At 37.9% G+C, this 14,150-nt stretch overlaps 1 protein-coding gene across 1 annotated transcript in view; it reads left to right on the top strand.

The window, feature by feature from the left end:
• Nucleotides 1–14,150, top strand: part of MAN2A1 (mannosidase alpha class 2A member 1) — a 168,161-nt gene that overhangs the window by 31,484 nt on the left and 122,527 nt on the right. The window contains exon 4 of the mRNA XM_044264348.1: nucleotides 9,528–9,699. Within this exon, the coding sequence (XP_044120283.1) occupies nucleotides 9,528–9,699 (172 nt within the window). The remainder of the gene's footprint in view (nucleotides 1–9,527; nucleotides 9,700–14,150) is intronic.

Genomic DNA, 14,150 nt, shown 5'->3' with positions numbered 1-14,150 from the left:
AGTTGATTGATACATGTTCATGTTATATTTAATAAGCTGATTAAAACACAATTACAGCCCCTTTGTATCTACAATCTTAATTCTTTCCTTCCCACTACTTAAACTGCTGAAATATTTAGTTAATTTTCCTTCAAAGAAATCACAGTGTGTAGAGAGCAGATAAGGTATACTAAATGGAAAGTTGGACAGCATATTGTTAGTTAAGCAATTTGTAAAATGAACATTAGAAAATAATCCCCCATGTGGTATGACTCCAAATAGGAGAGAGACCTAGGCACAGGCGCCACAGTGGAAAATCATTTTATTTTGTACATTTGCAATTCTTCTAGAGTTTTTATTGATTCAAATGAGTGAGTAGGATTTTTTGCTTTTGTTTTGAAAATTAAGAAAACAATTTTGCTTTTAGCATTATATCATAATTTGAAATGTGTTTATGTGCCCTTCTTTTTTTTTTTTCTTTTTAAAGATTTATTTATTTATTTTAGAGAGAGAGAAAGCAGGGGAGAGTCTCCCTACTGAGCAGTCTCCCTACTGAGTGCAGATCCAGACGTGGAGCTCAGTCTCATGACCCCAAGATCACGACCTGAGCCAAAATCAGGAGTCACCTTTAACCATCTGAGCTACTCAGGTGCCCCTATGTACCCTTATTCTTAAAAAACGAGACAGACCAAAAGCATGAGGCAGTCACAGAATTAAGTTATTTGAAAGGTTTTCCTGCTCATATATTGTTCAGCACAGTCAGAAGAAAAGAGTTCTGGGCAGCCCTAGTTAGGTATTACACAGGTGGGTGAAAACAGGGAAGACTTGCAAGTCCTGCTGCCAAAGGAACCTGCAGAGTGGAAGGAGATGGTCAGGAGAGGGGAGGTTTGTTCGTGGGCACAGTTTGGGGGGCACTTTGTTCTGTTCAGTAATTGAGGGTTAAACTGAGTTCTTGATTTTGGCTACTGTGATGGGAAATTTGAGTTTCTGGAGCTAAGATAGTATGGAGGAGAACTGAGTAAGGGCTGTTAGTCATTGCTTGTCTTGTATTAGGTGAGTGTCAAGTGTGTGTTGCTTCATGTAATCCATTCTGCAACCCTCAAAACTAGTAAATTAAACCCTATTTACCAGGTGAGGACAGTGAGGCTAAAGTAGGTATACTAATGTCTTTGAGATCCATCAGTTATAAATTGGCACAGGGTGGCCACTTAAAGCTCAGATTTGCCTGATTCTGAGATCTCTGTTCTTTCTCTTTACTATGCTGCTTCTCCAGATACTTTCTTTAGTTGATTTTCTTGCTTTATGGGGATTAACTAATTCGGCACATTTATCTGAAACTTGGGTTGTTAATAGAGTTGCCAGATTTTTTTTTTTTTTTTAGATTTTATTTATTTATTTTAGAGAGTGCTCAAGCAGGGGAGTGGCAGAAGGAGAGAGACTCCCCGCTGAGCATGGATCCTGACTCCGGGCTTGATCTCAGGAGACTGAGATGACCTGAGTTGAAACCAAGAGTCAGGTGCTCAACCGACTGAGCCACCCAGGAGCTCTTTGGGTTGCCAGATTTAACTTAAAAAAAAAAAAAAAAAAAAAAGTAAGTTAAGCTTACATTTCCAATAAACAATAATTTTTTTAGTGTATTATGTGTTCCGAATATCATATGGAACACATAGTAAATATTTGTTCATTATTTATCTGAAATTCAAATTTAGCTTGGTATCCTATATTTTATCTGGCAATCTTAATTAAGAAAATGTTGGCATTAAGAGTTAAATGTTTACACAGCTCTTTAGAATTATTTTTTTAAGCAATCTCTAGAATTGGTATATTGAGGTTCTTTTTCAGAGGGAAAAGGTTGATTGTTGTGGCTCTGACTGCATTCCCTAGGAGCACATAGATCAAGTAGCACCTAGAGATGTGGTAGTCATCAAACAGGTTCTCATTCTCCCAATTTGGTTACTTTTGTCTGTCTTTCAAGTCTGGGTCTTCAGAGCTCACCAATGCGCCAGTTATACAAATAATTGCTAGTACTTATGGGAATTTTCTGTGTTTCAGGCCCTGTTCTATACACATATTAAATCCAGTTCTGCTCTCAGCAACTTTATGGCAAAAGTCCTGTTACTACCCTTATTTCACAGATGAGAAAACTGAGGCAGAAGAGTCCAAGTAATGTGTTGGTGGCAGGGCTGGGCTTGAACCCAAGCTGTCCAGCTCTGGACTCAGGACTGGGAAACATTTAATATTGACTCTTGAAGGTAATACTTAGGAAACCACAGGCAGAGCTTCTAAGGAGAAGATCTTTTAAATGTTTCCACATCAGATATCATCTACTGTAGTATGATTAATCATATAAAACATTTTATAACTATCTCGCAGAAGTAGACCCCTCACTGCAAATGTTTCCTGTCCTTTTTTCTTCTGGTCTATCCTTATTAAAATGGATGCCCCTGTCCTCAAATAGTACTTGAGCACATGAGATGGTGAGTGGTTTTCCTCATTGCTGCATATTTTACAATTAGCAAGTCATTTAGAAGTAGTATTTTCTAGCTTTTAAATGGTTTCTTTTAGAAACTGATAATTTGCCCTGTATTTGCCTGATTGTCAGGCTAACTAGCCTCATATCCTCAGAGTAACTCCTTGAAGGAAGTCACTTTTACTTTTGCTTCTAAAGATGTCTCTCATATTATAGACACTTTTCATTTTTTTCAAACCACTAAGCTCTGTTTGGGGAGGACATATTAGGGCCTGGCGTGTCCTGTGAACTGATGCTTGTGGATGGAGTCCTTAACAAGGGAGGGAAGTGACTTTAGCCCAGATTTAGAAATTTTTGTGGTGGTTGATCTCATAATGCAGGAGTCAAATATCGAGGTACACAGGTCTTTAAAAGGGCATTTCAAAAAGCAATATAGTAAGGAGTCACAATTGGGCATTATACATACAGCTGTAGGATGAACAAAACCCCAGCTTTCCTAACAGTAATGCAAACGGCTCCCGTGGTGTCGGATAGAATTTCCAGTGAGGACATCTTACATGGGTTCAAAAAGTGCTGTATCTCAAACAACTTAGTGGAAGTGAAGCTGATACGCTTTGAAAACTATTAGATGACACTGAATCACCTGGAAAAAAGGTGAGGTGATTCTGGAAACCCGAGTTCAGAAGCATATACAGGATTCAGCAGGCCTCTAGGTTTTGAAAGACTCACAGGTCTCTGGAAAACCTCAATTTCATCCTTGAGTCTCTCCTCCCTCTCGGGAGCGTCTGTCAGCATATTCTCTTGATTTTGCCTCCTTGGCCTCATGAATGTTTTCACGAGAATTTTTGCAGTGGCCTCGTTTCCTGTTTGTTTTTACTTTACCACCTTCCTTCATGTATAGTATATAGTATATGTAATATACTATATATGTGTATATAGAGAGTATATATAGTGTATAGTATATGAGTATACACCTCGTATATTCATTTTTGAAAGCACAGATCAAAACACCCTAACTTCCTTTCTCCTAAATTTTCAGCAGGATTCAAGAACGGTTTAGAGGATTTTCAGTGATCTGACCCCCACTTCTATTTTTATTTCTCTCCATACTCCCACTGTGTAAGCTTCCATGTAGCCGTACCCGCCTGCCTTCTGCTCCCTGAAATTGACACAGACCTTTGTAGCTTAGTGTCTTTTCCATATGCTCTGCCTTCTATTTGGGAACTGCCACCTTTTTCCTCTAGCCAGATGATGACTATTCTAAGAATCTCTTCTGTCCTTATGGTAGTAATTCACCACTTCTTTATTCCCACAGCATTTTGTTCATATTTTCACTGTGGAATCTCTTTTCACTGACGAACTTTATTGCTTTGCCTTCTTAGAGGTTTGAATGTGTTTGAATGAATAATCTGGAACAGGACATTGATTTAAGCTCTTTCACAGTCTGTTGGGTTGAGGGAGGGTGGAGACAGGCTTAACTTATAATAGAAAGGTTGGAATTAAAATTAACCATTAGGTTTGATTAAAACAGATGCAATAATACCAATTAAGATGGTATGTGATGCCTTAAGTGTAAGACTGGCTATTGCAGTCAACTGTGGAAGGGTTTAACAAATGATGAAAGCAGAGAGAGTCAATTATCATATGGTTTCACTTATTTGTGGAGCATAACAAATAGCATGGAGGACAAGGGGCGTTAGAGAGGAGTAGGGAATTTGGGTAAATTGGAAGGGGAGGTGAACCATGAGAGACTATGGACTCTGAAAAACAGTCTGAGGGGTTTGAAGTGGCGGGGGGGGTGGGAGGTTGGGGTACCAGGTGGTGGGTATTACAGAGGGCACGGCTTGCATGGAGCACTGGGTGTGGTGAAAAAATAATGAATACTGTTTTTCTGAAAATAAATAAATTGGAAAAAAAAAAAGAAACCTGTTGATCGTATGTTGGTAGACAATAACATAATTCCTGAATTAAAGAAGCTTTCCTATTTTATGAATATTTGTACTTATTTTTAAATCTGCGAATATCCTGTTAAAACAGAAGTAATCTGAAGCTTCAGTTGTAGTTTTTGTGTGTTTATTATCTGGCTATAATTATTTTTGACTCAAAATTTCTTATGTGTTCTTAACAGTTGGTACCTATTTAACTTTGTGTAGAATAAATATAGTCATTAAAAAAATCATCATAGCAGTTAAAATCACAGTAGTGTAGCACTGATTTGAGAGGCATGCCCTCTTTGGGTTGTGTGTTTTAAATCATCTTAGGGCTGACATAGCTTTTTCTAAATATAAAATACAGCTTCAAAAGACAATGGCCAAAGATTATTAGGTTAGCATCAGAACGGACAATGAATGCATTAGAGCTAATTGTGTATGTGTGCCGTGTCTTTTCCTTTTGGTTTCATTTCTAGTTGGAGGAATAAACTTACATCTATACTTCATATACCTTCCCCTCGCCCCCATCCTTTTGGCCATACATTTCATTCATCTATCACATACTTACTGAATTCTTGACAGTGTAAGCTTCATACCAGGTGCCAGCTTCATGAGAATTGACTGCTTTGAAGTTCAGGTTATAGGTTCTTAAATTTGTAGGAATTGGGGCAGAAATACCTGGAGGCCCTCAGACCCTTTGTATAAACATTTAAAAGTCATAAATCACATTGATACGTTGCTAAATAAAAATAGGTATTTTCCTCCTGCCTTGAGAAACAGAACCGTTATCAGGAAGGCCGGACGTGGGTTGAGATGCATCAGGCTCCAGTTCTCCACTGGAATGTGTTGGTGTGTGTGGAAAGAGCCAGCTTCTGGTAGCCCAGTTACATCTCCCAGAAATGGCCCTGTCCTAAACCTGCCCTCCTTTGCTTGCACACACCCCAGGACTCTTCCCATACCTCTGCAAACTGCATCTGCCCTGCCCATTGCTCAGGCTAGGGAGGTTACCACCTGTAGGCCGACTGTCCTATTGAAGGCTCCTGGTGGGCTCTAGAAACTGTCTTGGAGCCATTGGAGCACAGATTTCTGGGCCCTGGTACTCGAGAGGGCAGGCCAGGGCAGGCTCTGTGTGGGGAGGTTCTTTGCTTTGGGAATTTACTGTGTGAAAGGAGTGTGGTCAGAGGAAGAATGGGACGATCCTTCAAGTGTCCAGGGCTCAGGAAGGGATCCCCTTGCCCAGGTCTTAAATGGGTGCTGTGTATGCCCTTGAACCAAATAAAACTGAGTGTTCCTTCTGAGGATGAGAGCCCCACAAAAAGTCTTTGGGCTTTGAAGCTAGATCAAGAGTCAAATTTTAAAAAATTGTGTTTTATCAGTGAACAGCTATGAGATGCTTAATTGTCCATATGCATTAAAAATAAGCAGTAGAGTTGTCAACTTTATTAGGCTTTATATTTTAGAACTTTTTTATGATAAAATAGTGATAGCGAATTTGGAGTTATGCCTGCCTTATAGAACTTCTAATTATGTATTCTTCATTTCAGATATTTCCCCACTTACTAAAAAATGGTGATTAGCTGTTTTATGGGTTAGAGTGTTGTTAGAGGGGAAAAAGAGGAAATGGAAAGGTATTCTTCGTGCTATTCTAGCCCCAGTTCAATTTCCAAGTGTATTCAAGGGAAAGAAAAAGGCTGTGAATTGACCACTTAAGTAAATCAGTTTGCTACTGAATGTCCTAAGATTATTAAATCCAGAGGTAGGAATATAATTTTATGTCACAGAAAATCGTCCCATACAACTTTTCATAAAATACTATCTTTCTGATTGGTCTCATGTTAATATACAATTGTAGTTTTACAGTAATTGAGGAAAAGAAAGAGCCAATTCAGTATAGAGGGAATACTTGATTACTCTATTGTATAAGAGCAATAAAAGCTAATTTACTGTTATATTACTCAATATTGAAAGCTGCAAGAGGCTATCTTTTAGTTCATTCTTCATTAATTGTGCTGTATTGTAGTGATATTAGTATCTATTATAGATGAGTTTTATGGAAGGCTTTTAAGTTGACATCTCTGAACATGTATTTTGGCTCACGTAAATATCTTTGACATATTTTCTGTGTGATTGTTGAAGGGCAAATGAAGTGTTGAAGGCAAAATGGATTAATCAGTCACTGTGATTTCTTTATGAAAACTGTGATAAACTATTCTTTGAAGGGGTCTTAGCTAATAACAAATTATAACTGATGAAAACACGTAATTGTGCTTAAAAAAGAAAAAAAAACCTGTTACTTTTTCATCTTCATAAAGACAATTTCTTCTAAATTTCCTTTCTATGCTAGATTACCAGAGTTTTATTATTAAATTAATTTTGGAGTCCTTCTGTTATTCATAGTTCTTTTCTTTTATTGAGTTAATAGCCAAATAATTAGGGCTTAGCTTTGACCCTTGTTGAAATTCAGGTCAAAGTTATGTGTGATGTCTTAAAGACAGTAATTTTCACAGAGACATTTCAAGAATTTACATGGTCCTTACTGCACCTATATAGGGTACAGAAGTAGATGTTACTTACATACATGTGATTTTAGCTGAGTCTTGCAATATGTAGGTAGATATGTGTTAAATTAAATATTACAATGGTACTTGGTAAAATAAATTCTCTCCACATCGTAATCTTTGTTTTTTGGATGGTAACAACACTGATTTGTCCTAGGGCTAAGTTAGTTTGCAGGGGCTTCCATCCCAAAGTACTACAGACTGGGTGGCTTAAGTGACAGAAAATCATTTCCTTACGGTTCTGGTAGCTGGAAGCTGGAAGTCCAAAATCAAGGTGTTGGCAGCCTTGGTTTCTTCCGAAGGCCTTCTTGTATTGGTTTGCAGATAGCACTCTGTCTTTGTCTGGTCTTTCCTCTGTGTGTATGTGTGTCCTAATTGCTTTTTCTTATAAAGACACATTGAATTAGGACCCACCCTCATGACCTTATTATACATTAATCACCTCTTGAAAGACCCTTTCTTCCAGACACAGTTGCATTCTGAGGTATGGAGGTTTAGGACTTCAACGTAGGAATTTTGAGGGGACACAATTCAGCTCATAACAGGGCCATAGAATGAATTCTTTTTAAACCAAAGTTTTGGGTCACCAATATGTTTAAGATGTAGAACAGCTGATATAAATGTTTTAAATAAATGTGTACTTTTCAAAATTTAGATGTTAGAAATATCTTTTATTTCTTCTTTTACCCGTTTTGATTGTAGAGATGGGGAAGGGGCAATTAAAGACTGATGAAGATGAAAAAATAATAGTAACTAGTATTTATCAAGTCCTGTGTTATATCCTGGGCTCAGGGCTGAGCACTTTTTTTTTTTTTTTTTTTTTTTTTGTCTTGGATGTTGACATGTTGGGCTCAGCAGTGAGTTAGAGCATTCTAGGGGTAGGTTGGATATTCTTTCCTTGTCTTGGGGAATCCAGATGTGGATCTTGGCTTTGTGCTCTGGGGCAGGAATCCAGGTTTGTATCTTAGCCAAGCAAAATGGAATTCTTTGCAAACCACTATTTAGTGAGCTATCTTTGAATTTCCTCTATGTACAAGCTTTTTGTTTGAACATAGAAAAGTTGAATTATCCACGTAGTATTTCTTTGGTGACTTTAAAAGTACTTAAAAGTGTTCTAGATCAAGAAAGTCCTATAAAGAATATTTTACACTGCATTCAAACCTGCACTTTGTACATGCTCACTAAATAACTATGCATTGAATGAATAGATTTTAGTTAAAAGGGAGAAATATAGTCATAGTGGCAGTGCCCTTTTCAGAAGCTCATTGTCAAAATCGTTGTATTGTCTTACCTGTCCTAGCAGATTTTAATATTTTTCCAGCCAATATAGTATATTTTAGATATTAATTATAGACAAAAAGAACTAACCCATTGACCCCTTAATAATTTAGTCATCCCACATGTTTGAGGTTTGGAAAAAATAAAGAAGTCATTTAGCCTGGATGTATAGAAACTCCTACCTCTGTAAGACTTGAGAGATAAGAGGTTGTTCTCTAAAGGGTCTCTTTGGCCAATAGACAGGTAGGCGTGATTTTGCCTCATCCGCTCATCATGTTGCTTTGATGCTCTGACAGGCAGAGCTATGCTTGGAAGTATGGGTCTTGTTAAAAATGTTTCTTCATAGTAATGGGGCACTTGGGGGCTTAGCCAGTTAAGTGTCTGCCTTTGACTCAGGTCATGCTCCCAGGGTCCTGGGGTCAAGCCCCACATCGGGCTCCCTGTTCTGCAGGGAGTCTGCTTCTCTCTCTGCCTGCCGCTTCCCCTGCTTGTGGTCTCTTCTCTCTCTCTCTGGCAAATAAATAAAATCTTATAAAATGATGTTTCTTTATAGTGAAATTGCAAATATCTTTAGATAAAATTTCCAGGATATTTGAGAAAAGTCCAAGAACTAAGTCCTCAATATCTGCAATTTTCTTTTGAAAAAGACCTGACGTACATGTATACACTTGTGGTGTTTGATTAGTGTCAGTTTGTGCTTCCAAAAAATGGAATAATTTACAGCCTTTGGAAACTAATGCCTGTTCTTGGCAGAATTCTACTTCTCTGTATTCATAATAGGGCTCTTAATTACCTTACTACTTTGCTTCTGGCTTTTAGATACAGTTTATTCTTGTGATTTTCTTTTTCTTGATTTAACTTACTAAAATGGGTAGGAAATTTCAGATGTCATTTGAAAAGATACAGTTTTCATCCCATATTATGAGTAGTACCAGCTTGTTAATTAATGCTGTTCAGATTTTTAAAATTAAAGCGAATTCCTTAAATTAGAGATAGATATAAGTAATTGAATTTGATACCATAATTATTAAGCATAAATAAATACTTTTTGTCCTCAGGTCGTTTTCTCATTTTTTCCTCATTTCTATCTGAATTTTGCAGTTTTCAGAGTATTCTTGTCATCAGTGACTTTTTGAGTTTTGGGTCCGTTGAAATGGAATTTCACTACTTGAAACATTTCTGAAATTTTTAAATGTGTCTTCATATGAATGAAATATGTAAGGGCTTCCAAAGGTGATGCAATGGAATGTGACTCAGTTGAAATCAGACATATGAATCAGACCTTTGTTGTATATTTGTGTCTTGATTTAGGTTGGTTGAAGACTTTTGATGACTACTTTAGAGAGATGACTCAGTATATTTTTAATAACATGGTCATCAAGCTGAAAGAAGACTCACGGAGAAAATTTATGTGGTCTGAGATTTCTTACCTTTCAAAGTGGTGGGATACTATAGATAAGCCGAAGAAGGATGCTATTAAAAGGTTTGTTTTAAAACTGTTTTTTGTTTTTTGTTTTCTTTGTGTTTTTGTTTTTGTTTTTGTTTTTGCAATTTGGTAATATTAAACATTAATTATACACTGAAGTGTTGAATTTTTAGAAGGTAAAAATTCTTAGCCTTATTATCTGAAACTTAAAATATTTCTTCACATCCTTTTTTCCTTGTTTCTGGTTCATCTCTGAAAAAGTGACTTGAAACTTTGCTATTGAAATCCTGTGTTCCACCTTTGTCCCAGAAATTGAATTACTAGGTCAAAGGGGCTCAATATTATAAACGGCTTTTGAAGCTTATAATCAAAGTGACCCCTGGGAAGATTGTTTCAGAGTATTCTTCTGTCTTCCATATAGAATTGTACCAATGTCTCTGCCTAGTTGGCTTCCAATATAATTTTTTTTTAAACTTTGACCAATTTGATGGTTGAAATATTTTAATTTGAATTTTTGATTACTGATAATGTTGCATATTTTCTCATATATACAGGCTAAGTTTTTTGTGAATTGCTCCATAGTATACTTTTTCTTACCCATTTGTAAGTTTATATGCGTGTACATCAACCCGTATTTTCCCTCAAGTTATTTTCTTACTTATTAGTGTTTGATATACAGACTTAAAAATTCTTATGTAATTGAACATATTAATCTGTTTTCTTAATGCTTTACTTTCCCAATCTAAAGATCAAATGAACAGTCCTTTCCCCCCACCCAGTTTAATTTATCATTCAGTTTTTAAAATGCTGAAATTTATCTTTATAATGTGGTACGATGGGCGATTCTGTTCCCCATGTCTCTCTCCCCTCTGTTCCCACGAGGTTAAGGATTATCATGGCATGAACTGCTTTCTTTTATTTATTTAATATCACATATATAGCACTTACTGTTTTAGTGGCTGTTCTGAGCACTTCACAAATGATAACTGATAATCCTCTCAGCAGTCTGTGAAGTAGGTACAATGACTGTCCTCATTTCACAGATAAAGACACTGGTCGTCTGGGGTCACCCAGCTGGGACGCTCCTGGCTGGTGTGCCATCCAGGCAGCCTGTCCAGCCCCACAGGCCATTCCCTCCCATGCTGTGCTCTGCTGCTGCCCTAAGATGTAAATTGTCCATTTTTTCCCCTACTGATTTGAAGTGCTGGTCTTTATTGTATTTAAATATGCATTGATTTCTGGGTTTTCTGACCATTTTCTTGGACTTTTCTGCTTGATTCTAATTGTTGGGGCTTTAAGATCTGTTTTATTAACAGACAGTTTAAATCTCCCCTTGTCTTTCTTTACTGAAAAATTCCTTTAATGAATGACCTCTTAATTTTCCCAAGGAGCTTTAAAATTAATTTGTTAAATTCTTCCTACCATATCAGAAAAGAAAAGGATTTTGATGGAAGTTGACACAAACATTTAAAGATAATTTGGGGAGAATTGGTTTTCCATCATTATCCATCAGACCTTTTTTTTTCTTCTTGACAGGGCACAGCATTCTTAAACTTTGCCAGTGACACACACACACACACACACACACACGAGATGTGAACATAATAAAGATGCTGGTAGAGTTTTACATATGTTAGGTGGTTAGAAATACGCAAATGCTACAATAAAAGACCTGAGATTTGCTTGTAGACCTGGGTGTCAAAAGGGGTACAGATTGTGAGTTAGTGCAAAGTAGTAGAAAGTGGGTTATCTGAAACTTGACAGAAAGTTTTTTGGCATATGTGGATGGTCATGAACACAGGCAGTGAACTGAGGTAGCTGGTAGACCTTGGAGGCACATGTGTACACGCGTGTGTGTGTGTGTGTGTGTGTGTGTCTCTTATGTGTCCCTTTGTGGCTGGTTCAGCTGGATGCAGTTTTCTGCCTTCTTTTATTTTTTCTCAGGGACAAAATTTCACTTAAGCAATACAAAATTTGCTCCCTGATATAGTCATTCACTTTGGAGTAAATTTTTGTTTTTGAAGCAAGCATTTATAGCAGAAGTGACTGTACCTATTTTTGTCCCTGTTCCCCTGTTGACTTCCTTTTATTTTTAGGGATTTTATTATTTTTAAATTCAGTACAAAAGGATTCATGCCCGGTCTTTGCTTATTAGCTCATTCTGTCGTTCATTCTGCATCTGTTTCTTGAACATCTACAATGGGGCTGTAAGGTTTGGACCCTCTTGGGCTGAGTATTTCTTTTTTTGATCATAAATTTTAACTCTCACCATTAACAAATAACTACCTTTTCTCTTTTTAATAACTAAAATTACTATTACTACCACTCACTTGTAGTTTGTTGGGGTTTGCCTGATCTCTGCTGTCCTTTTTACATTAAAGAGAATTCATTTAGAACAGCTGTTCAAATGGCTGAGCCCTGGAACTAGGCTACCTGGGTTCAAATTCTGACATCTCCCATCTACTGTGTGAACTTTGGGCAAATTACCTAATCTCTCTGTGCCTCGTTTTTTTTTTTTTTTTTCCGTTTGTCAAGTGGGGATAATATTGGGACATATTTTATTTGGTTTTTATGAGGATTGAATGAATACAAATCTTAGCCCAATGCCCGGTGTATTTGAAGTCCTTAACAAATATTAAAAGCTCTTGTTATTTTAACTTTTGTCACTTTGAGCCTTACTCTTGGACACTCAATATAGATTTTAGTTCCGAAGTCATCAGGAGAGTCTTCATCTTTTATTTATTTATTTATTTTAAATGATTTTATTTATTTGACACAGAGAGAGATAGAGAGAGAGAGAGAGAGATCATAAGTAGGCAGAGAGAGGGGGGGAAGCAGCTCCCTGCTGAGCAGAGAGCCTGATATGAGGCTAGATCTTAGGACCCTGGGATCAGGACCTGAGCCAAACACAGAGGCTTAACCCACTGAGCCTCCCAGGCTCCCCACGTCTTCATCTTTTAATAAAAGAATTTAACTATAAAATATATGCTTTCTTTCTTAAAAAAGCTTTTTAATGTATTGCTTCAGTGAAGATAACCTTCCCCTCCACCTCCCCGCTCAGACATTTTTAGGATTTTTAAAATTTTATCCATAAAGTTCTAAATTTTGACCACGTATCTAGGTATAACTTATTAAATTTTCTGTCTGTCAGTTCAAGCATATCTTCGGCTAATGTGTTCTGCTTTTACTATGTACTGTTTTTATTTTCTTTGGAGATTGAATTTTCTAGTTATTGAGTCTCTCTTTTGCACATGCATTTTTTTATTTCTTTGTATATTTACTGTGTTTGGGAGATTTTTCTTAAGGGCTCTTTTTCTCCCCCACCTCAGATTCAGTTCTCTGGGCTAATGAAACATGTTCTTTTCTGCCTTTGAATGCCTGGTTTTAACTGTTTTTGTTTGCTTGTTTTTTAGCCCTCAGTTCTGCATTCTTTATGTAGCACCCTATAAGTCCAAGTATTTTCCCCCTTTTTATTTATCCTTGACCAATAACAGAAGGATATATACCTGGAATTTGTCCCAAAACAGAGAGTGTAACTGGCCTCAATTCCTTCCTGCTCTAACTAAATACTCTGTTTCCTTGTTATGGGTGTTATTTAATATTGACTGGCCAGCGGCCGTTCCCCCGATTTCCTTTTGGGAAATGGTCTCTCAGCCACGTCAGATCCTCCATCTTCCTGCCTCAGGTCAGACAGGCCAGCTATGGCCTGAGCTCAGCTAATCTGTATATTACTACCTAGCATTGTGAGTCATTAGTAAGCATCTGAGTGAAATGAGGGTGGACAGATGGAAGCAGGAGAGGCAGACGTAGAGGAAGGTTGTAGGTCATCCCTCACAGTCCTGGTACATTTACAAGACTCTTCCTGTCCTGGTCCCTGTGATTCCTGTAGCATAGCCTCTCATTTTCTTCCAGCCCTTCATTAAGCCTGGACTTGCCATCCTCCGTTCTGTGTGCCCAGCAGAGTCTCCCAGTGCCTTTTCTCTCCACAGTTGGCAGGTGTTGTTGGCAAACAAGAAAGCTAGCTGATGTATGTCCCCTCAGTTCCTTTGTTGGAGAGCTGGATTCTGAAAGACTGCATGATCATCAGAGACCCAGCAGCTGGAGAAGATGTCCCTGTCCTGAATAGGAGTGGCCGAGGGGAAGAGAGGAGCTGGGCTGTGGGAAGATGGAGAGATTTATGAAGTGTTTGCTTTCTGCTGGGTGAGGCTGCAGAGGCCAGGATTAGCTTTCTCCACTCAGCTTTTTGTTTTGTGACAAGTAAGCCAAATAAGAACTTTGGCCTGTCTGAAGGTCCTGCTTCACTAGAGTATAGGAAAGAGTCCAGCTGCCTCTGTAGGAAACTGGGCTTGCTGCCTGCTGCTTTTTGTAAAGTGAGGCCATGCTTGATTCCTCCCAGCATGGCTGCATTAGGGAGCCGCCTTCTGTGGCAGTAAGGACCTTGGCTCTGTAGGATGGGACTCGCCAAGAGCCCTCAGGTTGAAGTATGGAGATAGTGATAAGTGTCTGTC

This window comes from Neovison vison, chromosome 1, assembly GCF_020171115.1.
Source record: "Neovison vison isolate M4711 chromosome 1, ASM_NN_V1, whole genome shotgun sequence".
Lineage (NCBI taxonomy): Eukaryota > Metazoa > Chordata > Mammalia > Carnivora > Mustelidae > Neogale > Neogale vison.
This window is presented reverse-complemented; position numbering and strand designations above follow the sequence as displayed.